The 25,846-nt window shown below is 45.6% G+C and overlaps 1 protein-coding gene across 5 annotated transcripts in view; it reads left to right on the forward strand.

Annotated features, from left to right (window-relative positions):
• Window positions 1-25,846, forward strand: part of LOC144770344 (uncharacterized) — a 502,241-nt gene that overhangs the window by 446,014 nt on the left and 30,381 nt on the right. For 2 of the 5 annotated variants that reach the window (XM_078654799.1, XM_078654802.1), the window contains one exon: window positions 19,614-21,461. The exons of the other annotated variants lie outside the window; for them this stretch is intronic. In XM_078654799.1, the coding sequence (XP_078510925.1) occupies window positions 19,614-20,137 (524 nt within the window). In that variant the 3' untranslated portion in view covers window positions 20,138-21,461. Of the gene's footprint in view, window positions 1-19,613; window positions 21,462-25,846 lie in introns of those variants that run through there. 5 annotated transcript variants of the gene reach the window in all.

Consider the following 25,846-nt stretch of genomic DNA (forward strand, 5'->3'; position numbering starts at 1 on the left):
ACTATGATGGACGGCTCACTCAAGGTACCCCTGCGCCCTTCGGCGCGACTGCATAGAAACACACGCATGGTCGCTGGGAACATCTCACAACCCGATAACAATCTAAACAGCATGTCGGTGAAATTATACACAAAAGCACTCAATGCGATCCCTCATATTGGGCTCCCCTACAATGAGCCGCACCCACTGCGCTGCGCCACTAAGGGGGGACCACAACACGCTGCCGATAAGCCCTGACAAAAGCGCGCTGCTTTACCTGCGGCTAATGTACCGCCGCCATTTGCGAATCCAGAACCAGGGATCCCAATTCTCTATTGGGGACGCCCTGTGCTACTGCTCTCCCCCCCTGTGCCCATCCCCAGTTGCACCCGAACCCCCTCGATGAGGAGGTGAGCAGCACGCCCCGAGGAGCCCCGCCGGCAGCCGCAACCCCAGTTACGCGCCGCTCGAGGCCCGCAAAGCAGGGCAAACCCTTAACATTACAACTTTCACCCCTAGGCTGCCCACAGGCCCCCCGAAGCGCACCCCCCACCTCACCTGCTGGCGACCCGGTCCCATCTTCTTGCAGCTGCCACGCTCGTCCCGCCTCGGAGTTCTCGAAGGTCGGGGTTCCAAAGAAGGGGGGAAGCCAGCATCAGGGCCGACGTGGGGTCCGGGTGACTGGAGTGGTAACAGGGACAGAGACCAAGGCCCCGGGGCTTGGACCCTAAATAGGCCACAGGTCTCCGCCCCCCGCCACTCCGGAAGTGCGTCACCCCGTGACCCGGAAGTGAAAGGCAGCCGGCTGCCCATTGGACTACCCGGCCGCCCAACCAAAAGAGGCCGGAGGCGGGGCCCGGGGGGCCGGATCCTAAGTGCGCGCGTCTCGATTTTCCGCGCTTGGCATAAGCTGTCTGACCGCAAATGAAATAGGTATGGCGTAACGTTTTGAAAGAAGAAAGTCCTTCTGAGAGTGAAGTTCCCTGTAAATAGCTCCTTGTAAATATGGTTTATGAAGAGCATGTCATTATTATAACTTGCTGAGTTTCTTGTAAATATGGCTTGTGAATAGCGCCATGTGGTCATGGTTTGTGCAGAGTATGTTGTCATTACGTTAGGCAGGAGAGAGCTGGATCTCTTTCAAGTGCTTGGAGAAAACGTTTTGAAGATGTTTTGTTTTAACATGCTGCTTAACAAGGTGTTGAGGGATTTTGGCGTTGTTTGGCGTTTTCGGGGGGGGCGTGTTTTTGAGCGGAAATTCGTACCCGTTCCAGTGGAGGGCTGCTTTTTGGTGAGGATGTAGGGCATCGCTTGGACTACTGTGATGCCAAATTTGAAAAGATTCTGAGCTGTGGAAGTGGAGGAAAAAGCATGTCTTGTGCGGAGGCGCGATTCGCCATGTTATCCAATGGGCGTGTTTTCCTAAATCTATTTCGGCAGAACTCCCTTTGTTTTCTGATAAGGGGGTAGGCCACATACCAAGCACTCAGTTGCATTGCTGGTCTGGCTGGTCACGTATGCATACTGGATGAATGTATATGTGAGGAAATGAAAAAGAAAACATGTAGCAATAAACTAACACCGATTATAACAATGCACAGAATAAAATAATGATCAAGGTAACAATCCATCTGCTGCGTAATGTCTTGCAGTATTATTCCTTTTTATCTCTCATCTTGCTATTCTCATATGTGATCTTATACATGTCAGAAACTGGTCTAACCGATTCACCACCGGGTGGGCTTAAACAATTAAACTACGTCTGACTTACTAGATCTAAGTTTAGACCTATACTCTTGCTGAGGGGTCTTTTCAAGCAAAGGCGGCACAAAGTCTGTTGTGTCATTAAAGTCAATGTTCTTTTCGAATGTTCCACATTGTCCAAAATAGCGCTTAACGTGATGGGCATGGATCCAGCCCTTGCGTCCCTCCACTTTCAGTGCGGTCCTCGTGGTAAGAAGCACCAACTTCGGGGTCTTCCAGCGCGGCTCGAGAGGGCTGGAACGATCAAAATTCCGGATGCACACAAAGTCCCCTGGGACTATGGCGTGTTCCTTGACCTGTGTGTTGTCAGGGAAGGCGGCAGCAACCTGTGAACGACAAGAGAGTAGTGCAGACATCAAGGAAGCCAGGTAATCTGTCAGCATGTTACTGTCAACATCAGTTATCTTTCTGGGCATAGGCGTACCCCACATATTTGGCGGTCTACCGAAGACCACTTCATACGGAGATAGGCCTGTTCTGGAATGTGCTACCATACGCATGTAAAAAAGGGCAACCGGCAAGGCTACCATCCAATCCATGCCTTTCTCTGCACAGACCTTTGCTAATTTTGTCTTGAGGGTCTGATTATGCCTTTCTACAAGGCCTGCTGCTTCTGGGTGTCTGACACAATGGAACTTCCATGTGTAACCTAACAGAAGGGACACTTGTTTCATTAATTCAGAGGAGAATGGCTGGCCGTTATCTGAATAGATCACCCGAGGTAATCCATACCTGGGGAAATACTCGCGCACTAACTGTCTGGCTGTTGTTACAGCAGTATAATCTGGAACTGGATAAGCTTCTGTCCATCTAGATAGTGCACACACTACCACCAAGACATACTTGTAACCTCTACATCTGTCCATTTGGATATAATCCATCTGGAGAACCTCAAAAGGGTGGTCAGGAGGATGAAATCCGCCTTGTTCCACCGGGATGCCTTTACCTGGATTGAACTGACAACAGATCATACATGTTCGTACTTTCTGCTTCGCTGCGGCACGCATGTGCTTGTTAAACCAGATGTTCTGTAAGCTGTCTAACATTGCTTTTTCTCCCAAGTGTGCTGGACTGTGTGCTGTGTTGATGATTACTTGTACCATAGAATCTGGTAGAAACCATGTGCCTTTTCCCTTAGTCATCCAACCTTGGTCAGTCTGGACCCCTCCTTGTTCAGTCCATTTCTTTATCTCATCTGCAGTGGCATGTGTCTGTATGTCGAGCACGTCTTGAGTGGGATCCCTGACTGTCATACATGTTGTCAGTAATGGTACCTCTGTCCTTGTCGTGTCTGTTGGTGTCTGGGCTGTAAGTCTAGCTGTTCGATCTGCCAGGTCATTACCCTGGGAAATGGTGTCTGTAACTTTGGTGTGAGCTTTGCACTTCAGGATAGCAATGGCTGTAGGTAAATGTATGGCTTCTAACAGGGCTTGAATAAGCTGGCCATGCTGAATCTTGGTCCCATGGGAGGTCAGGAAACCTCTCTCCCTCCATAAGACCCCGAAATCATGAACAACGCCAAAGGCATATTGCGAATCAGTATAAATGTTTACTTTCAAGTGCTTAGCTCTTATGCAGGCTTGTGTCAGAGCGATGAGCTCTGCTGCTTGTGCTGACAATGTGTCTATTTTCTGTGTCTCTATGACTTCTTTATCAGTGGTCACAGCATAGGCCGCTACTAACTCTCCTGCACTCGTTCTCATGCATGATCCATCTACATAGAGCGTTAAGTCTGGGTCTGAAAGTGCAATATCTGTCAGGTCTTGTCTTGGTTTCGTCACTATATTCATTAGTTCCACACAGTCATGTGATGGTGCATTTACTGTACTTGAGGGCAAAAGTGTTGCAGGGTTCAGAATATTACAACGTCTGATCTCTATGTGTGGTTGAAATAATGTCAGTTCATATCCTGTCAGTCTTGCTACAGTCAAGTGTTGTGTTTGTTTTCTGTTTAAGAGAACCTCCACTGCATGTGGAACCTGTACTGTCAGAGTGTGGCCCAATACTATTGAATCACTTTGTCTTATGGCTAGGGCTGTTGCTGCAACTGATTTCAGGCATGCAGGCAGAGCCTGGGCCACTGGGTCTAGCGTGCTAGAAAAATAAGCACAAGGCTTGTGTTTTCCTGCTTGATCGTGTGTGAGGACAGATAACGCTGTTCCTTCTCTTTCAGTTACAAAAAGCATAAAAGGTTTGCTGTAACATGGAGTCGCTAACACTGGCGCTTGACATAAAGCTCTTTTTAATTCCTCGAATGCCAAGGTGTGTTCTTGTGTCCAAGGGAGGACAGTCCCCCCTGCCTCCTGTGTAGTTAACTGTATGAGTGGTTTGGCTAGAAAGGCATACTGGGGAATCCATTGCCTACAGTATGAAGTGAGGCCAATAAAGGCACGTACTTCCTTTTGTGTCTTGGGCTGTGAAAGGTTAGCAATGAGCTGTATACGTGCTTGTGTTAGCTGTCTCCCCTCTTTGGAAAGCAAGTGTCCTAGGTACACTACTTGCTTTTCACAGAATTGCAACTTCGAAGGGGACACCTTGTGCCCCTTGTCAGCCAGAAAATGTAAGACTGTCAGTGATGCATTTTCACATTCTTTTTCTGAACGTGCTGTAATCAGGATATCGTCCACATACTGTAGTAACGCAGTGTTGGAAGGCATGTGAATGCTGTCTAGCTGTCTTTTTAATGCCTGACTGTAAATACTAGGGCTTTCTGTAAAACCTTGAGGAGCCCTTGTAAAGACAAAGCTACGACCTCTTAATGAAAATCCAAACAGGTACTGGCTGTCTGGGTGAATGGGAACACTAAAGAAAGCGTTCTTCAAGTCGATAACAGTAAAGTAAGTAGCCTCTGAATCAATAGCTGTCAACAATGAAGAAATGTCTGGCACCACTGGATATTGTGGTACTACACATTTGTTCAATTCTCGCAGGTCAATAATCAATCGGTACACTGGCAGTACACTAGGATCAGATCTTTTAAGGATAGGAATGACAGGCGAGTTACATACATTTGAGACTGTCTCTACCACTACCCCCCGTGCAATAAATTCGTCAACTATTTTCAGTAATGCTGTTTCGGCGTCTGGTGGTAACTTGTATTGTCTAATACGTGGAAGTACTACTCCTGCTTTGAGTGTGACATGGTGAGGCGTAATGTCCATGTAACCTACGTCAGTCGGTCCTTGTGCCCACAGGATCTGTGGCACGTTCTTGAGTCTGTGGTCAAAATCAGTCAGTACATAATGTCCCTTAAAATCACGTAAGAACAGGCGTACTCCTTCTGGAGAGCAGCAGATAACTGCTCCTAGATCTTTTAATGTCTTCATACCAAGTAAGTTTTCTGGACATGACTTAGTAAGTAACAGGTCAGTGGTACGTGACAGTGGACCAACCCCTAGGGAGACTGGTTTTGATACTTCATTAACAATAGGCTTTCCTGAAAATCCCAGGGAAACATTCTGTGAGCCTGAGAGAGGTGCCCCTGGAACCTCGTCATGACTGATGGTAGTTCTGCTCGCCCCTGTGTCAATCAGAAACTTTCGATCCTGACCTAGAACACGACTATGTACATATGGACCCTCTTGATCTACAGGAACCTCAATAAGGGGCAAGCCTACTTCCCTCTCGAGGCTGTTTCATGAGAACTGTTGATATTCTGGATAGTCAGACTGTGTGTACTGATACATTTGTGGTGTGGCATTAACAGGTGGTGGTGGAGGATAATTTGCTACTGTCTGTTGCGTGTTCTGTTGCGTGTTATTCTGTCTAGGAGTGTACTGTCTCTCCTTTGTCTTGCCTGTAGCTATATTGTGTTTCAGAACAGTGCAGTCCTTTACAAAGTGACCTGGTTGTTTGCAATAATTACAGTTCCCTTTGACAGGTGTCGTGTTATGTTTGTTTGAAGTCGCCGGTACCGTTTGGGCAACCAGCACCTTCATTTTTGTCTCTTTCATGCGTCTCTTTTCATGATCCTGCTCTTCTCTAATCCTATTCTGATGATACTGTAGCATCTGTAACATTTGTGAAGGGCTGTTTGCTTGCCAAGTACTCTCAACCTTCAGTACTCTATGCTTGATCTGGGGTAAGGAATTCTCTACTAATTTGCTCACAAAAAGATGTGGAAATGACTCGCTACCAGGCTTAAGGCCACTATTAATAGTAAAACATTTCTCAAATCTAGAATAGAAATCACTAGTGTCCTCGTCTTGCTTTTGTTTACATGCTGAAATAGCATCCCAATCTTCCTTTTTAGTAATCAATAATCTTGGCAAAACTTGTATCAGGAATTCAGGTAGTTCTCTAGCTCTATCTCCAAGACCAACTCCTGGGAGCCTGCCCTTCTCTTCTGTTTCCAATGCATCCCAACTTAACTTTTTCTCACCCACTTCGCAGTCTTTTTCCTTAAGCTTTTCATAAATCCCTGCAGGTAACAGTACTTTTAATAGCTTCAGAATGTCAGCGTATGTATAATCTCCTATGCGGAGGATGTCTTTTAATTCACGGTGAAATCCCCCTGGGTCTTTATCATGACAAGGCAACATCTTTTTCATTTCAAGAATCTCTAATTTCGTTAAGGGGGTGTAAACATACACTCGTAACTCATTGGCCGCATTCTTAACGGGATGAACCTCTCGTAGGGGGTTCAGTCTGTCTATGTGTACGTTATGTCTGTCATGGTGTAAGACTGGAGGCATGTATGTAGTCAGAGAATCTATGTACTTATGTCGTTGATCCAGGATTACATTAATTAATTCAGTACCTAAACCTGTCCATCTATCTAGTAAAATGTCGTCAAGTATTTTATGCAAGTGACCAGGATCAGAATGCTGACTTTTATACAACGTTATCAAGTGTTGAACCATGTAAATACCAGCCAAACGCTGTTCGTTCGGTGGAAGGCTTAAGAAAGTCTGAGCCACTATATCACTGCTATATATATTGGCATTGGACACCCACTGGGTGGCTGACCGGGCCAACTCTATTTCGTGTTGTGTGGGAGGTCTCTCACTCCCTATCCATTGTTTCAGTGCTTTCTCAGTAGCTTGGAATAGAGCTTCAAGGGAATACCTTTCTTTTATAGCTGGCCCCTGTTTACGGTAATCAAGGCACTTGGGTCTGTCAAACTGTCGCGCTTTTCCTACATAATTCATTTTGTCTTTTGGCTCATCTACTTCTTCTGTTGATAACTCACCATTCTCCTCAGACTCTTTTCTGTGCCTTTCTATTATTTCCTTTCGTATTTTCTTGTACATGGCATCTATCTGTCCCTGTTTCTCATGTCTACCGGCATCTATGTGATCACTCCATTCTATCAATCCTGCTTTTACATCTCCGTCCCCTTCGTCCTGTTCCCTGATCAGGCAGTTAATAATAAAACGTAAGACATGGTTCTTAACCCCTACTTTTCTCTGTGCCATGGCTTGTGCTATACTATCTGGTCCCTCCCCCGTTCTAATAAAACGATACATGCTATCTAGGTGATCTTTCATGTCTGGTAATGTCTCTAGATATGCAACAGCTTGTCTTAGTCTACGTGAAATCACGACCATTGAACCCTTTCCTGGTTCTGTATCATATACACAAAATGGAATGGCTGCATCTACAGTAGGCACCCCTCCCACTGCCCCGGGACCTACGTCATCTTTTGCTAGCTGCTGCTGAAGTTGCTGGAGCTGATCTGCTGCTGGGGGTGGAGGAAAACCTGCATTAACGTAGTCCGGGAGGGAATCGTCTAGATACGAGGAAATGAATGCTTCAGATGCTGTCGGCTTTATTCTATGTACTCTATATGGTACAGGTGGTGGCGTTCGAGACCTACTGGATCTTTCTGAGGTGGTCACTTTAGCTAGTTCTTCTGACAGAACGGGATAAATACCATTAACAACGGCGTTTCTTTCCCTATCAGTCTGTTCTGTTTTGACACGTTCCCCCTCCTCCCGCAGTTCCTTTTCTCTGGCTTTTTCCCCAGCTTGTCTAGTTCTATCTGCTTTATTAAATTCTTTCTCTGTTCTCCTATGTGACTCTTTGCGCCACAATTCGATGGCATCTTTCTGAGAGGGTCTTGACTTCTTTTTCCATAGCGCTTCCTCCACCCTCATAATACATTCAGGATCCCATGTACCGGAGATTGGCCATCTATACTTTTCCTCCAGGTCCTTGGTGTAGTCTACCCATAAATCTAAAAACAAAATGGCGTCTAGCCCATGCTTATTATACATATAATGACCAGGTGTGTCTCTAGGCGGGATGTTAACTGGTTCTTCTAGTATACCTTTTCTGGTCCCTATCTGACGTAACTTTGAAAACAGTGGCATGTTTGAAACCAATATTCACAAAAATAGACTGAAACAATCAACAATCATTCACACACAAACAAATATTAAACACTAAAACAGTTACAACCTAAACTGATACAGAGAGCTAAACATGTACTTGAAAAACTTTATGCACTGAAATACAGTACAACCATACCGGTCTCAGAAATGAGACACGTCTTGACCGTTCCCACGTTTAACCGTGGGCCCGTACTTTACCGGTCTCACGTGAATGAGACACGTCTTTACCGCACCCACGTTTACCATGGACACGTCTTTAATCTTGATGCATTCCCCATAGTGGTACTCACCGGGAAGCAGAATCTTGAAACTTGAAGGCCTCGGACTTCTACGCATGCGCCTTGGAACAGGTGGACCTCTGGAGACCTCGGACCTTGCTCTCTCACGGGCTGGGCTCTGGGTTGAGACGATCCGCTTTCCTCACCGCCTCACATGGATGCCTGGTCGCAGTCCGTCCTCCTCCTGGGCCTGAGGGAGTAGCGGGTAATCCCAATGGCGTGTACACTTTAAAGTCCGTCACGGCTGTGGAAGGGGGCAAAGACTAGACCTACAAACTCCGGCGAGTGGGGAAAGGGACATGTCCCTGTTCAAGGGCGCCAATTAATGTGGTAAATAAAATATTACCCTGGCTTAATTTCTAGGCATTAACAATTATCATGCATCAAGTGAGAAGCAGAGTCCGTGGTATCTGAGTTAGAATGGGCTTTATTCCAATAACTCGAGTCAAAGGGAGAACATGTTCCATCACCACTGAGGTTCAAGAAGAGTAATCTAACATTTAATAACAATGAACAGCATATATACATTTTACTCCTTGTACATAGGGAGGAGCGCTCCAGGCAGAGCAAGAAAGAAAGAGATAAGAGCATGTGGGCGTAGACTTGATGAGTCATAGGTAGATGATAGGTAGATGTCATAGGTGGGTGGGTACTTAGGGGAGGAGTTTGCATGACCAGCTGGAACTCTGCCCTAATTGTGCAACTTTGAGCATGGCGTGCAATTGACGTGTAACTGGGAGGAGAGCTGACTTTCGGCCTAGCAGAGACATCTCTTGTGTCAGGGCGAAAAGCACATCTTGTACAATCTGATATGATAGGGGATGTAAAATATGTAAAATACATGGGCCTTTATTTTAGCTTAACGTCTGGGAGACTTTGATGACTTGACTTGCAGGACATGTTTGCAGAGGCCTAGTGATTCAGGCCACTACGAGAAATATGCATGGGTGACATGCACATGAATGTAACATAGGGTGTATGTAGTGGACATTTTTGGGTCAGGCAAAATATCATTTTCCACAGTGTTTCCAAGTGTTGGAAACAGCAGCTGCTCACTGTTGTTACTGTTACTCGTATCTGTGACACCTGCCCCTGCTCCTTATGAGGTTCTCTTGTAAGCTAATATATTGGTTATGTATGTTGCATGGACCAACACAAGGTTTCCGCAATTAACAAATTAATCATTAGGCCCCCCGTGGCCTAATGATTCCCTTCTATTAAAACATGAACTTGTTAGCGCTGAAAACTAGATAACCAGGTGTTTGTGAAGCCTCATGGTACTGACAGGTACTGAGCAGTACGGTGAATGCCGCTGCCCAAGAGTTTATAAAGATATCAAAAGAAACCCCTCGCAGCACAACTTTGTTGCTGTGGAAACTTCTGAGGCATTTGCCTATGTTTCAGAATTTCCTGTGTGTCCGAAATAATTTGCGCAGATGCAAAAGGGATTCGTCAGGAGATGCGTAAAACAACTCTGCTAGTTGCACTTAGTAGCATAATACGCTCCAACGAGCCCTCTCAGTGTATATACAAATACGTGGCCTGCTAGTGTCAAATGCTTGAGATAATGGTTTCCACTTGAATACATGTAGTTACCACTAGCACAAATGTCTAACTACTATACCACTTTTCCTGCTAGCGTTGTGAGGCTCCCTGGGGCCTCCAGGCCAACATTGCGCAATCATGTGAGCTGTAACTAAAATGCCTGTTTCAAGTAATAACAGTGTGTATTGTAGGAACTTAATAGTTCGGTCATGTGCTCTCTGGCCCAGCAATGTGGCTTAAGACAAACAACCGCCCTATGGCTCGCGGCAGGAGGTCAAACCCGCATGCACCGCACACTGCTCCCGCTGTGCAGCCAAACTCATGAAGCACCACCCATACCCTGACTTAGAGCAGGGCAGCGATAGTCTGCTCCAGGCCCTACAGTGCTAAGGTAATGTCTTGGGCAGCAGCTGGGGTGTGAACTTGCAAGTGCCCCAGCACATATTGTGATTTCCACCTAATGCCCTACATTGATTACATAAACCCTCTGAGGAAGTACAAAGGAGGAAGGTTCTTCCTTACCTATTCCCCCTTTAGTGTGAGAAGTCTTAAACAATGCTGGGGTGTCCCGAACAGTGGGCACCTCTCAATCCCTATGTACTTCACATAAGTCCCCAGGCAACCCCACTTGTTACCCCTAACACCAATGGGAGCTTGTCCTGTGCGTAAGGGAGAGAGACATCCATGGATGCATGACGATTAACACAAGTGCACTCATAAATCTATAGCAATGCGAGTGCCACTTAATTTGCGATGGAACGAGCAGTTGCTGCAGCGCCCAGCTTGCGTGATTTTATTATATTTTCCCCTTTTCCAGAACAGAGATGAATGGACACCTCAACTCTACTGGCCTCCGGGGCCCGTGATTCGTAGGATGGGGAAACGCTGAAATAATTGGGTGAAGGATATCAGACCGTAGCCTGCCATAAGTACTTACAAAGCAAGCTCCAAGTCCCTCTCCTAGAGGCCTTCGCACTAAAAAGTGAACATAGCCTGGTGTTAGGCTCGAAAAGCATCCCTCTGCTGCGTATGGGCTCCTACGACCTTTCACCGCCCTCGGGTAGATATCCCCGGTGTTACTCGGTCGAAAGCCCCCGTGGCCTCAAGCCCAAACTAATTGCCCCGCTGCAGACTCCCTGCGCAGAACTGCACATCACAACTACACAGACTGCACATACCTGTGGCCGAGACTAACCCCAACTTGCTGCATAGCGAAACAGACGTGTTTCCCCGAAACAAATAAATCTGGTTCTAACTGGGTGGCAGAGGAAGAGGGGCCAACATATTGACATTCTCATCATTCCCGTGGAATGAGCGATACTTCCTTGCTAGAAGTGACACCCCCAATGGAAGATCCCTTTACCCTGAAAGATGTTCAGTGTGCTCTAGATCTGGTGGTTCCTGGTAGAACGCCAGGCATTGATGGCATACCCGCAGACCTATTTTTGCAAGATAAGAACTCCTGGGGTTGTTATTTACTTCTCTTATCAAATATGATCGCCAGGGGAGCTCCTATACCAAGTTCCTGAAACGGGGCAGAGATCATACCCGTTTATAAAAAAGGGGACAATTCCCAGCCAGGACACTATCGCCCAATCAGCCTGATTGATACATCTCAAAAAATATTTGGCAGGCTGGTTTTAAACAAAATTCTCGACTGGGAACGTGACAATAAGATCTTATCACATTTGCAGGCAGGATTTAGAAACTCAATTAGCACGGTCGACCAGGTGCTGCATTTTGCAATGCTTTACTGGAAGACAGTGATAATTGGTCATGGAAGCCTTTATGCCGCTTTTATAGATTTAAGAGCGGCATTCGACCTGGTCCCACGCCCTACGCTATGGAATGTCCTTAACGGCATGGGCATGCCAGGGACTCTTTTATCTCTGGTAAAAAGATTGCATGAACAAAACTATGCACAGATCAGGTGGGGGAGTCCTGGGAATGTTACCCCACAGTTCCCAGTGGAAACTGGAGTACGCTAGGGCTGTGTCCTGGTGCCAACCCTAGTTTCCCTATACATTAACGACGCGGCTAAAATCTTAATTGACTCCAATATTGACGCACCGATCTTTGCTGGAGCCAAAGTTCCCATCTTAATGTTCGCCGACGATTGTCTTTTAGTTGCAAAAACTCCAAGTGGGCTTCAAAAGGGCCTAAGGCTCTTTGAAGACTTCTGTACAGCACAGGGTTTAGAAGTAAATTTGCAGAAATCGAAAATTATGACTTTTAATGCTTCTAAATCTTTTAAGGGTACTGTGATCATGAACAAGCAGCCTCTGGAAAGGGTCCAAGCCTTTACATGTTTGGGTGTTTGTATTCAACATAATTTGTGCTGGAAACAACAAATTGAACTGGCTACCCTAAAACATAGGCAGTTATCGGGGGCCCTGAGCTTGGAACACACTAAATCCCTTACTAAACCGATATCTCCGGTATTGGCGGTTTACAATGGTAAAGTGGTTAGTTTCACTCTATACGGGGTTGAAATGTGGGGAACTGAAAATCTCAGGGGGATGTCAATCTCTTAAAATTCATTTTTAAGGAATTTAATAAAATTACCCCAGAGTACCCCCCTGAACCCTCTTTTTTATGATTTAGGGATGTTCCCAATAGCACTTATAGCATCTTTACGCCCAGTGGGGGGCGGTGGCAAGGGCGGGGTCGGCGGAGCAGAGCTGGCGGTTGTGGGTGTAGAAGGTTAGTTGTGTGTTGAGGTATGCTGGTCCGGTGTTGTGGAGTGCTTTGTGTGTGTGGATGAGGAGCTTGAAGGTGATCCTCTTGTTGACGGAAAGCCAGAGCAGGTCTCTCAGGTAGCGTGTGATGTGGCTGCGGCGAGGGATGTCCAGGATCAGGCATGCGGAGGCGTTCTGAATACGTTGTAGTCGTTTCAGGAGTTTGGCCGAGGTTCCTGCATAGAGGGTGTTTCCTTAGTCCAACCTGCTCCTGACGAGGGCCTGGGTGACCGTTCTTCTTGTTTCAGAGGGGATCAACCTGTAGAACTTGCACAGCATGCGAAGGGTGTTGAAGCAGGAGGACGAGATGGCGTTGACATGCTTTTTTCATGGAGAGGGTGGAGTCGAGGATGAACCCCAGGATGCGTGCGTGGTTGATGGGTGTAGGCGCTGTTCCTAGTGCGGTAGGCCACCAGGAGTCCTCCCAGGCCGAGGGGGTGGAGCCGAGGATGAGGACTTCTGTTTTGTCCAAGTTTAGCTTCAGACGGCTGTTCTTCATGTTATGTTATGTTAATAACTTTTATTCGGCGCACAGCTGCCCCAGCGAAGGGGCGTCCTGGCGCCTGTCCAAATGCCACAACACAACAGATCAGAGCCGGAAAGAGAAGAGATCAATTGCCAGAAGCGAACAGGTGGGTTTTAATAGCGCGCCTGAAAAGAGTAAGACTATCCAGGGCACGGATGTGTACAGGGAGAGAATTCCATAGGTCAGCTGCCAGGACACGAAAGGAGCGCCCTCCCATCCTACTCAGTCTGAACCTAGGCTTAATCGCCAGATGGTGAGATTCAGACCTAAGGGACCGTGTGGGCAAATACGAAGCAATGAGGCCCGCAAGGGCAGGAGGGGAGGAAAGCTTCAGAATCTTAAATGTCAGACAGAGAGCCTTAAATTTGATTCTCTGTCTGACCGGAAGCCAATGAAGGGAGGTCAAAACAGTGGAAACAGAGCACCGTCTCGGGAGGCCCACGATGGCACGCGCAGCAGCATTCTGCACAATCTGAAGCCTAGAAGCCTCAGCCTGGTTCACTCCAAGTAGCAAGGCGCTCCCATAGTCCAATCGCGACAAGATGGAAGCCTGAACCACCAGTTGCCGCGTGGGGGGGTCGAAGAACTTAAGGACAGGTCTCAGTCCTCGCAGAATACCAAAACAGGTAGCTGCTACCTTCTTCGTATGGCTGGCAAAAGAAAGATGGGAATCCAGCCAAACCCCCAGATTTTTAACTTCGACCGCTGGAGTGGGAGAAACCCCCAGTTCGGGAGGCCACCACTGGTCTCCCCAAAGTTCCGTCTGCCTCCCTAAGATCAGGACCTCGGTTTTTTTAGCGTTAAGCTGCAAGCAGTTGCAACGCATCCACTCAGCCACAGCTATAAGTCCAGCTCGAAATCTGGGCGCATTCACCTCAGGGTCCCCGCTAAGTGTTACCGCCAGCTGCGTGTCGTCGGCGTACGATGTCATGGTAAGGCCACATTCCCTGACGACAGCAGCCAGCGGTTTCACATATAGATTAAACAGTGTAGGACTTAAGGCGGAGCCCTGGGGAACTCCCAGACCGAGAGGATGGAACGAGGACTGGCCCGGTGGAATGGCCACTTTAAAACACCGGTCCGAAAGGAAGGAGCGGAACCACTCAAGAGCTTTCCCGCCGATACCCACTTCCTCCAAGCGCCGCAATAGGATGTCATGAGACACCGTGTCAAATGCGGCGCTCAGGTCTAACAGCAGGAGCGCCGCTGTCTGCCCCGCATCAAGCACTGACCGCAAGTGCTCGGTCATGAAGAGCAGGGCCGTTTCAGTGCTGTGTTGAGTGCGGAACCCATTTTGACTCTCGTCAAGAATGTTATTACGAGAGAGATGGGTAGACAGAATGGTGTTCACGTGTGCCTCAGTGACCTTTGCGGTCCAAGGCAGGAGGGAGATGGGCCGGTAGTTTTCCGGGCGCAAGGGGTCAAGATTAGGTTTCTTCAAAATAGGGCTGACCACAGCTTGCTTCCAGGATGGAGGAACCATGCCCTCAGTAAGGGAAAGATTGATGAGATCCAGGATGGGCTCACGACACAGCGGCGGAAGAAGAGTAAAGAACTCCGGCTTCAATGGGTCTAAGGGAGAGCCAGATTTAATTTTGAGGCTTAGAGTGTCAAATACCTCAACAGACATAGCCGGCAAGGAGGACAAGGTCTCCACAACCAAAGTCTTCGCAGTACTCGGAGCTTCCGCGGGGACGGAAGATGTAAAACCTCGGTAGATTGCCTGCACCTTCTCCACGAAGAAGGATGCCAGGCTCTCACAGTGTGAATCCGTGCAAATTTCTATCGAGGTGGTCCGTTTCCCCATCAGATCCTTAAGTACCTTGAAGATAAGCTTGGAAGGATTGGAACTATTGGAGAACTCAGTTGCATAATAAGCTGCCCGAGTTTGACAGATGGCTCTGTGATAGTTTTTGAGCTGGGCAAAGTACAGTGATTTTAACATGGGGTCAAAGGACTTCCTCCAGACCCTCTCAGCTTGCCGGCACGTTCTTTTAAGCTCGGCAAGGTTCTCATTGTACCAAGGACTGCGGGTCTTAGCATGACATTTAGACCAGCGCAGAGGTATGAGAGAGTCGAGGGCCGTGAGAACCCAGTTACAGAACTGTTCATAGCCCTGTTCCACATTCTGCAGTTTGCCTAAGGGCTGTGCCTCCAGTATCCCAACAAACTCCTCCAACTTGAGTTTCGGCCAGCTACGCTTGAGGATCTGTTTATCCACAGGTTTCAATTGTGGATTATCTAAGGGACACGCCACTTTAACCAACATGTGGTCATCCACTCGGCAACGGCTTTCATTCTTTCCTAGGTGGGAAGGATGTCGCACAAGGGATGAATTTGTTGATAATGGGCCCATTAATTAATGAAGGCGTTATGGAAGTTGCTAGGCTTATTTGAAATGGTATCTTGTTTTTCTTTGACAATTTGTTTATTGAAGCCTATTTTATTATGGTCTCCTAATTCTAGAATGAAATGAAGTGTTTCACTCATCCGAAGAGAAGGATCTGCATTTAAACATGTGTAAAATGAATTAGATGTATGCATTGTGTTTGTTAGAAAATAATTGTTATGTACTTTATAATTAAATTATGGAGACACAGACCCTACTACTGACAACATCTAACCCTATCAATGTAATCTGCCTCAGAAAACTGGACCTTATACATGGAATGGTCTCCTTGATAGCATAAGACTAATCCCAGTAATCAGCAATAACCTCCAACTTTGTGTTTCCTAGTAGCATGATGCATGTTTTGAAGTTCTTCAATGCCTCTTTCGGGGAAGTGTGCATTATATACATGAAAATACAACACAGTACATTGCAATAGCCAATCATAACCTTTGCTTCAAAGGCCCTCCAGATTTGGTCATCATAACATTATTATCTTGTAGACTTCTACCAACCAATTAGTCACGTTTTGTTTTTTGTAAGTTTAGATTTTGATTTTGGTTTGATTCCTTCTTAGCCTGACTCTGTACATTTCTACTTTGCAGCTATTTCCTTTGTAGTGCAGTTAGTCCATTCCTTTAGCCTTAACTTTTGTGCTTATGCGGACAACACTCAATTAATCGTACAAATAGACTGAGATCAGCTTGATCTGTTAGAGCATTTCAAGGCCTTCATGCACACAGTGTCATTCTGGGTGAACAGCAGTTACTTAAGACTCAACACTGGTAAAACCAAGTTGTTCATTTTTGGCAACGTTTCTGCTTAGGCCTCTTATTGGTGGCTAGAAAAGCTCAGCCCATTTCCTGCACATGTGTCACCAGCACGCAATGTAGGCATCAACTACAATATCCTACTCTTGCTTAAAGATCACATTGACAAACTTTGGTCATGCTTTTTCATTCTTCAGTGATCAACAAATCAGCCGTCTTCTTCTATCCTAATTTCACAAAACAGTAGTCGAAATGTTAATACTCACTTGTGCGTACTACTATATTCTCTGTACATTAGTCTGTCAGCTTACTTAATGGCATATTGATATCATATTAATAATTTGGCAGTTCCCTTTCATCTTGAAGTAAACTGACATCTTTGAAACTCGGTGCATCGCAGATCCTGGCACTAGCTTCCATTCCAGAATACGTTTATAGCCTTCTGCTTGTGCCACAAAGCATTCTGAAACTCACTAGGTACATATCTCTAACTTCACTCACTATTTTTCCATCACACATCTTGGTTCTGGCACAATGAATCGCTTGGGTATTCCCAGATTTCAAACCGTATTTTCTCAGTGATCACATACAAAGCCTTCTACTCCTCCCGTCTAATCTTCGAGCTACCAGCAGTTTCTGACCTTCGGTAAACTGTGAAATCTGCTTTTTCTGGTAGAAGCAAAACCAACGGGGATGATGGACGGAGTGTTGAACATTGCAAGCACTCACCCCCAGTCAACTGATCTGGGTTTCATCCATCATCATTCCTTAGCTCACTCCGCCACCCCAGTTCAGACATGGCCATATGCAAATCAGTCTGACCCTGTGCCTCATGGGAACAGTCCAGCCCTAACTGCCAAGCCATGTCTTCCCTGGACCGGAAACAAGCATCCTGGGACCTGTTTCTGGCTACTCAGCCGTCATCAGCCAGGCTAGCTTGAATCCAGTGGCAAAGTGAGCAAGGGGACCAGTTTCTGGCTAATCAGTTATCAGCCAGGTTAGCTTGAATCCAGTGGCAAAGTGAGCAAGGGACCCACGTTTGGGCATACCCTGCCAACTTAGGGGGAATAAAGCAAAACCAAACGGGATGATGGACGGAATGTTGAACATCGCTTTGTTTGCCCTAAGTTGGCAGGTTATGCTCAGACGTGGGTCCCTTGCTCACTTTGCTACTGGATTCAAGATAGCCTGGCTGATGAAGGTTATAAACCCGAAACCGGTCCCAGGATGCTTGTTTCCGGTCCAGAGAAGACATGGTTTGGCAGTTCGGGCTGGACTGTTCCCATGAGGCACAAGGTCAGATTGATTTGCATATGGCCATGTCTAAACTGGGGTGGTGGAGTGAGCTAAAGAATGATGATGGATTAAACCCAGATTAGTTGACATGGGGTGAGTGTTTGATTTGCTCAAACTCTCTGTCCATCATCCCCTTTGGTATCATTTTCTGGTAGTAGGGCACCTTATTTTAGAACTAGAGAACACTTTTATTAATTTATTTTTGTAAAGAGGTATGTTCTCCCTTAAAGGCGTCTTTTATGAAAATCAAGATGACCGTGGAGTCACCTTAGTTAAATATGGAAGATATTGCAAAGATTTGGACCTAGGAAGCTGAGATACAAACCTCCAGGGCAAGTTCAGTTAATACCTGGGATCTGAAGCAACATGAGAGTGTAACGGTCGCCATATACTGTAAAAAGAACACTGTTTATAAATAGAGAAATGGTCAAGAACATGTAACACTAAATGTATCACGCAGGGAACCTTAAAACGGACCCAGCTTTATACTGCGGTAAACGGCTCACTGTTGGCCATGAAGTGCGATACAGAGGGAATTCCTAACTTAACACTGTTGCAGGGATATAGTTGTCAGAAGCATGCTGGATCTTTTTGTTAGGCATATGTATGGCTAGCTCTTCAGCCTCTGCTTGTAGAACAGACGCCACCTGATTTAAACAAAAAAATGGCTGACCACAATGGGTTTTCAGGGAAGTCCACATGCTGAATAGTTAAGGCCTCCAAAAATAGAAAAAAGAAGCATGATTGGAGGTAGGGGAATGGAGATGTAATTGATTTTAGCCTGCTACAATGATTTGTGATGAAAGCTAAGGATGCACACACTAACAGAACTAGTGAATCAGTTATATTTCCTTCTCAATCAGCTTCCTTGTATGCTCAAGCATGGTCACACCTGGAGACAGATATTTAAGCCATTATCTCAGTTGGCATGATTAGCCATTTTTCCTCAATGAAAATTAAAAAGGGCAGTCTGTGAGTCTGGCACTAGCCTCTTTATCTTATGGTATACCCAGTGTGGCATATGCCTCTTCCGCCATAGTTAAGCAAATCCTTGAGCCCCTTCTGCTTATCAGGAATCCTAAAAATGACACAAAAGTCATCAGTCCCGTAGGCAGTACATGGGAAATGGATCTTTCTTGCAAATACCTCTGCTCGATTTACAAATATTGCGATCGTCTTCAACCTGTGTAATAAGTGTGCGCTTTCTCGTTTAAGATACGGCCAGCTTTTGTAGGTCTTTTACAAAACAATTTTCTAGACGTCATCTATTATTTACATGATTATATGATTTTGAGTTAAAGTTGGCATGTGCACTTCCTTTGAGTTAGGTTTTTCATTTTACTTTTGACTGTCCACTACAGAAACTTTGGATTTGGACAGTCTGTTTAAGGACTAGGTTTTGCTAAATACCAGTTTTTCAGTAAAGTAAACTTTTCTTTCTTTCTTTTTTATTATGTTCGGTTCCTTTTGTTTTTAAAGGCGTATTTAATAACTAAGAATACAGTCTGATTAATCATATCTAGGCTCTGCAGCTTTGTCAGTGTCTCTGGTATTTCTTTCCATGTCTAAGTAGGAAGTAGCATCCCATTCATTTGACTGTTTACTCCCCAGCAAATTTAACAAATGCAGCCAGTAAAGAAATTGTTCTGCACTTTGTATGATGTACACCCTCAGTTTTAGTGATTTGCCTAGAACTCATGCATGGTGCAGCACCCTTCCCTTTACCAGAGGCCATTTTATTTTCTACACAAAATTTGAAATATGTTGTTTTTTCCCCCAAAAAAGTGTGATCAAAATTTGCAAAAACCCTGTGACCTTAAATTCTGGGTAAACCAAATAATTTTAGTAATGCTTGTGGGCAACTGTTATTTCACACTGCCTTATGTAGTTCTTTATTTAAATAGTTTTAGATAATGAAGTTAATGAGAAGTGAAAAGACTTGTTTAAGTGTGGTTGTGTGTTGTTGCTCATAAATTGTTTTAATACTTTGCAGGGACCTCTTTACATATGGAAGAAGAGGAGGAGGTGGTCCAGGATGAAATCGAAGAAGAGGATGTGCCTGAAAGCCCATCTGGCAAACAGCATCATATAGATGAAGCAAATAAAAGTGATTCTGGGATTATAGGATGCCTTGACAATGCTCAAAAACATATAGGCAGCAAGTCTACTGCTAAAGAATTTCAATACCATGCAGCAGAACATAAAGAAAAAGAGTCCACTGATGCCGAAGCTTGTCATTTTAGAGAAGCCGAGAAAAGAAACAAGACTGCGATTACAGGAACAACTTTTCACTTAGGAATTGAGTCCAAAACACAACCACACAAATCCACAACTTTGTTAAAACCACAAGAAGATCTAACTAGAGACTTGTCTTTGCAAAAAGGATACGCTGAGAGTGAACGCATTCTTCAACTAGTCGAGAAGTTGAAGGTTTTTGTGGACCTTCAACATAAACAATATGAAACCCTTAAATGCAGTGTTAGGCAGATGAATATGCACTTATGCCATCAAACATAGACACTAGTAAAAATCAGCACATCAATTCAGAAACAAACCTCAGCAGTCAACCGACTTGCATGTCCTCAACAGTCTAGTGCAGCAAATATTGAGACTTTAGCTGCAAATGTGCTGCAAACCAATGCAAGCTTGGTGGAGGGTGATGCTGCTCTCAACAAGACACTTCAAGGGGCTTAAGACATGCTGCAGATGGTCATTAAAGCCCACTACCAGCAGCAAAGCTCAGCCACAGCTAATAGTAGAATAACTATATCAACCCGTGTTAGACCCACACCAACAGATATCTCCTCTCCACTCAGGGTAAGGAGATCTCTGTCTAGGGAACCAAAAATGGAAGAATCTAGCATACATAAAAAACTGAAGAAGAGAATGAGAATCAGTAGAGTAGAAATAATACCTGTTTAAGTGTCTCTTATGTTTGATGAAGGGTTTATGAATTTTCAGAACTACTTTATATTGTGAACAAACCGCTCTATATAATGTTTATTGTTTGGCTCCACACAGGTTCTGCACTAAAGGGCATTTTTCTGCTGAAGAAAAGCACACAATTAAAAGTGTGGCTAAAGTATAACAATGTGTTTCCTAGGTGTACTTTCTGTTAAGGCATTGAGTTGGTTTTTATAGAGCATTGAGTGAGAAGTAGGTTGTAACCATCTGAAACAATGTACGCTGGCTGAATGATTCTGTTTAATATTGTATTTCCCATTGATGGCAACAGCTGTTAACAGGCTAGAGAGTATTGCAGACTATTTGTTCCTCCATTACTTGCTGAATGCATAGTTCATCCATTGGAAGAGTGCTTCTAGCGAAACAATGGCCTAATCCCCAGTGTGAACCTTTTGCAGAGGAGTAAAAAACAAGAAAGAATGTCGATTTAAACATGTGGTCAAAGCCCAGGAATGTCAACAACACACTCAATGGACCACTTGTGTATCACGTTTAGGAAAACTAGTAAAAATCACATAGATTATGGCCTGAATGCTGCCCCTTTTGGTCTTGAGAAAGTCAATAGCATTCATCCTTAAGATTGTAGCTCTATTTCTGAAATGTTTCAGAAATAGAGACGCATAATTTATTCAAAGAAATACATTATACATGAATGAAGCCGTTAAATATGATGTCCATTTCAAAATCTGCGATTGGCTGCTACAGAATAGACAATGTAAGGCACACTAATCTAGCTTCTGTGAACTCTTGGTGGATACGAATATGAAGTAGAAAGCAGGAATATCATATTTTCCACAGAAAAATATTCAGTTTTAGAAGAAAATATCTCTTTTTGGGCTTGAAATCATGTAATGTAGCTTTACTCATATGACCGCTCACAAACTATTTTAAATTGAATAATTTAATAAATTTTATAATTTAAAATCTTGTTATGGATACCATAAAATGAAGATTAAAAAGCTAATATTTAGAGAAATATAACTGTTGGTTGGACTATAATATATAGAAATCTTAAAAAACAGCCATTAATCTGCACCACAGTTACCTAAGCAAAGAGCACAATTTAAGGAATCCATAACGTTTGTTTAGCTTCATTATTATCATTCATTTGCCCCCTTTAAATAGAGATTGCATCTTCTGATGGATACATTTAACCATAGATTCCTCACTTTGTGAAGTGTCAGACTGGATCATGAAACTCACATGTAGTTCTCCTGCATGCATGTTGGTGGCGCTGGGCAGCTCTGTACTAATGTCGTTCCGCATGAGAAGTGATAAGCGGGATCACATAAAAGTGCCTCACAGGTGCGCCAACATCAGTTTATTTCCTTCTGAGCCTCCAGATGCAGATCTGGCGCTCTCATCTATGATCAGTAATTTTCTCCAAAATTACTTTTTTTACCTGTGTGCAGGGAAATATATCACCTCCCAAAACAACAGGGTTACAACTTTGTAGAGATTGTCGCAAACAAATATCTGTGAGAGATGCCCGCAAAGGTAAGTCTGGGGTCAGAGCATGACTCCAGGGTCTGCCGCAACTGTGTACAGATGATTCTGAATGCCATAAGGTACCACAAGGCAGAACTTTTTATCGCCAAGCATCGGAAGAGTTAGCTCTATGGCTGGTTCAGCAGAAAGTTCCACTCTTGAGGTCATTCCTGCAGCAGGTCTATGTCACAGCTGAAGTCTTCAGGTAAGTCTAAAAAGAGGCACAAGTGGTCAATGCAGGAAATGTCCCCTTCCCGCCACTCTCGAACTCTAGAGAGATTGCGAGGACATCAACTGCCAGTCAGTCTTGCTATAAAACCCCTGAAGTGCTGATTAACAGTTTGGACCTAACGCAACCTGAATTTCCAGGTCTGTTGGTGACGTTGCAGCAAATAGAGGACATTAGGGAGGCTATGCAGTGCATGTTTTCAACACTTCCAGCTTCCTCTGTCACTCCTTCAGGACAAGGATCTGCTGAAGTCTCCAGTTGGGGTCCTTCCGACCGTTTCACTATCAGAGCTATCTGTGCCTCTCAAACCCACTTCTATTCCATACTGGCTTAGGTGCCAACTTCGGTTTTAGTGCCACTTCCTGCGCCAGTTATTTTATCATCGACTCTGCCTGCACCAGAAGAGGGCCTGTTAACTATAATGGTCTCTGACTCTGAGCCAGCTTCTACTCAACGTTGTTCCGATCCCACTGAATGCAGCATATAGCCAGTCCTTCTGACTACAAAACCTAGGACTACAATACTTTGCCTTTACAGTGCCGCTGAGCTCATACACTAATCAGCTTTCGATCAGATCCAGAGAATGACTATGAGGAGGGGCAAATTCTCCCAACAATACGATGAGGACAGTCGGTAAGCTGAATTACAGGGTGCCAGTGGTATGAGCACTTCCCTAGATCCTGTAATGTCCCTCCCCGGTCTTGCTATGAGGAGAGTGGCTCTTTTGTTAAGGTTGTGAGGCTGACTGCAGAGGTCCTTAACCTACAGCTCCCTACGATGGAGGTGAAAACTAATGTTCTGATAGAGATTCTATAGCTTGACCAGGCACCTAATGAACCCTTTAACACTCAATGAGACCTTAACTGATACCTTCTTAGGCATCTGGGCAAAGCCATGCTCTGACAGGTAACTCATCACCTCAGACCGGCACTGGTCGATCATGACAACATCCTACGTCATAGAGCCTAGTAATTCAGGCATCCACCAGCAGGGTCATCCCCCAGCACCTTTCCCACGACTCCTACTGACCGTGAGTCCAAGCACATGGAAACTTTTAAATGTGCATGTTTTCATCGGCTAGCCTTTCTTTGCACTGCTGGCTGCCCCTATGCCGTTACAGTACTGTTTTGTGGAATACAGTTGATGAAATCCTGTCAGTAGTTCCAGAGGACCTATAACCATTTTTGCATCTAACCATACAGCGCTGTCAGGATACAGCAACATGGGTCATAATATCTAGCCTTTCCACAACTGACTGCTTGGGTCGTGCAAATGGCACAAGTGTGGTGCTTCGAGTCATGCCTGTATGAGGTCTGCAGGTTTCTCTGGAGATGTGGGCATATTTGATGAACATGCCATTGAATGGCCGTTGCCATTTTGGTGTAAAATTGGACTCGGCCCAGGAACACTTTAAGGAGAATTGTTGCCACAGAACTTTCCCTGCTGCTGTCTGCCCCTACCAGACAATTTTTTTAAAGGGTTTTATTGAAGAAAACAAGAGAAGTTTACATATATCGGGTGTCATACATAAAATACAATATAGCGATAGGTGAGCGACTAAATCAGTACGGGAAATACAAGTCACAGGAATATGCAAGTCAACCTAGTTAGGTACATTAAAGGAAAAGTACGATCAACAATCCAGCGAAGTAGCAGCCAGCAGGGCTCACCCACCCATATTTCAGGATAATGAAGACCAAATTAGACACCCCGATGCATAAGAAAATCGATACAGGATAAACGGCCCATCTCTCGTAAAAGAAAAAAAGGGAAGAAAAAAAAAAAAAAGGCCATAGAACTAAACTTAGGCAAAATAACAAACCCCTCCCCAATCCCCCCACCCTGCACTCCTGCAATGGCTACGGCCCAACCCCACTGGCAGTGTGCCTGTCGCCCCGGAACTAGACCTAAAAGAAGGAAAAAGAGAGAAAGTGGAGGAGGAAATATCAAACAGACCCCCCGGTCTCCCTTACCCAGCACCAGTAGCAAACCACCCCTACACATATCCAGAATAATACAATGCAACGATGAAAATCAGACGGGGGGGAGCTTGTAAGAACCACCCAACTCCCGCGCCATTATAGGTTACAAATCCCGTATCAATTGAAGTCATAGTTCAAACCCATCCAGTCAAAGTCAACCCTGGCCGCTGCGATTCTTCATGCAAGCCCTGTCCGCTCGATCCGCCATTCCAATGAGAGTATCAAAATGTTGGGAAAGTTCAACGTCAGTACGGAAGGATTGAAGCCAGGATAAAAGTACACAAAGTCTAAGAGTCAAACGATGTTTGCTGACCACCAAAGATAAGTTTCTAGAGCGTATTTGAACCAACCAGGAGAAAAAGGGAGAGGGAACAATCCTACAGTCACTGGAGAATTCGCTCCGACATATAAGATCATCCATGTCCATCTGGGGCGGCATCGGCATAGGGCAGGATGTACATTCGATAGTCCCGGGCTTGCTAGCAGTCGCTCGGTGGGCGACAAAAAATACCAAGTCTGGCTTCAGGGCGGGGCCCTCTGTCTCAGACACTTCTTGCTCCGCGGGTAAAACAGATTGTTCCAGAACCAACAAAGGGTCGGAGTCCGGTCTCCGGCAGATGATATCAACCGTTACGACCATCCTCTGGATGATGGCGGTGGCCTGTGAATGGAGCTCCCCATTGGCAGTCATTACCGTATGCAGCGACGGTATACATTCCACTCGCTCCATCGCCCCTCACGAAGCGACCGAGCAGGTCTCTGAACCCCGGAGGTCGACTACTCCGGGGCACCAGGCACAGGCAAATTCGGTGACAACTGTGGGCACTCTCAAAAGCGCGATCTCAACACCGTCGCCGCCAGCAAGGAACCAAGCCCATCGACCCCGGGAGCCCAACGGGGCCTCCGGGCAGCGGATCCCCGACCACAGCAACTGATGCGTCACGCCGCCACAGCTGCGAGATAAAACTGCCACCAGTCCACCATCCAAAACGGACAAGAAACACTCCAATTCGGGAGACCGGACGCTACCCACGTCCCGCGGCCGATGTTTTTCAACTCCAACCCGGCTGGGTGAGAAATCGAGGCCCCGGCTTCAACTCTGGGTTAGGCCGAGAATGGGACACGGCGTATCTTCGTCATTAAAGCAGCTAGAAATTCCGGGATTGCACCTTTAGAGTCAGGAACACCTCAGCTGCACGGGAGTCCGGTGAGAAATCAGGATAATTGTCAGGATTTATGAGCAACTGGCGGAGGTCTGCGGAGCCGGGAGCTTATGCGGCCATCTTGGTTGCTAGCGTAGCTCCTTTCCCCTTGATTTCCCTACCAGACAATTTTATCTGCATTTTACGCCCCTTCTGTTGTTACTCTAAGGGTTTCCAATACTCCCAAAGGAAGATCCTGCCACTGGCACAACAACTTTCTCAGCCATTGCTTAGCTGACACTGCAGCACCCAGAGACAACTTTCAGGACATCAGGGACAAAGTGCAGCTCACCCACCCACCCTACTTCAAACACAGCCACAAAAACATCTTAGTGTCGCCTTTTCTACACACACCCACCTT

Source organism: Lissotriton helveticus, chromosome 7, assembly GCF_964261635.1.
Source record: "Lissotriton helveticus chromosome 7, aLisHel1.1, whole genome shotgun sequence".
NCBI classification, from domain to species: domain Eukaryota; kingdom Metazoa; phylum Chordata; class Amphibia; order Caudata; family Salamandridae; genus Lissotriton; species Lissotriton helveticus.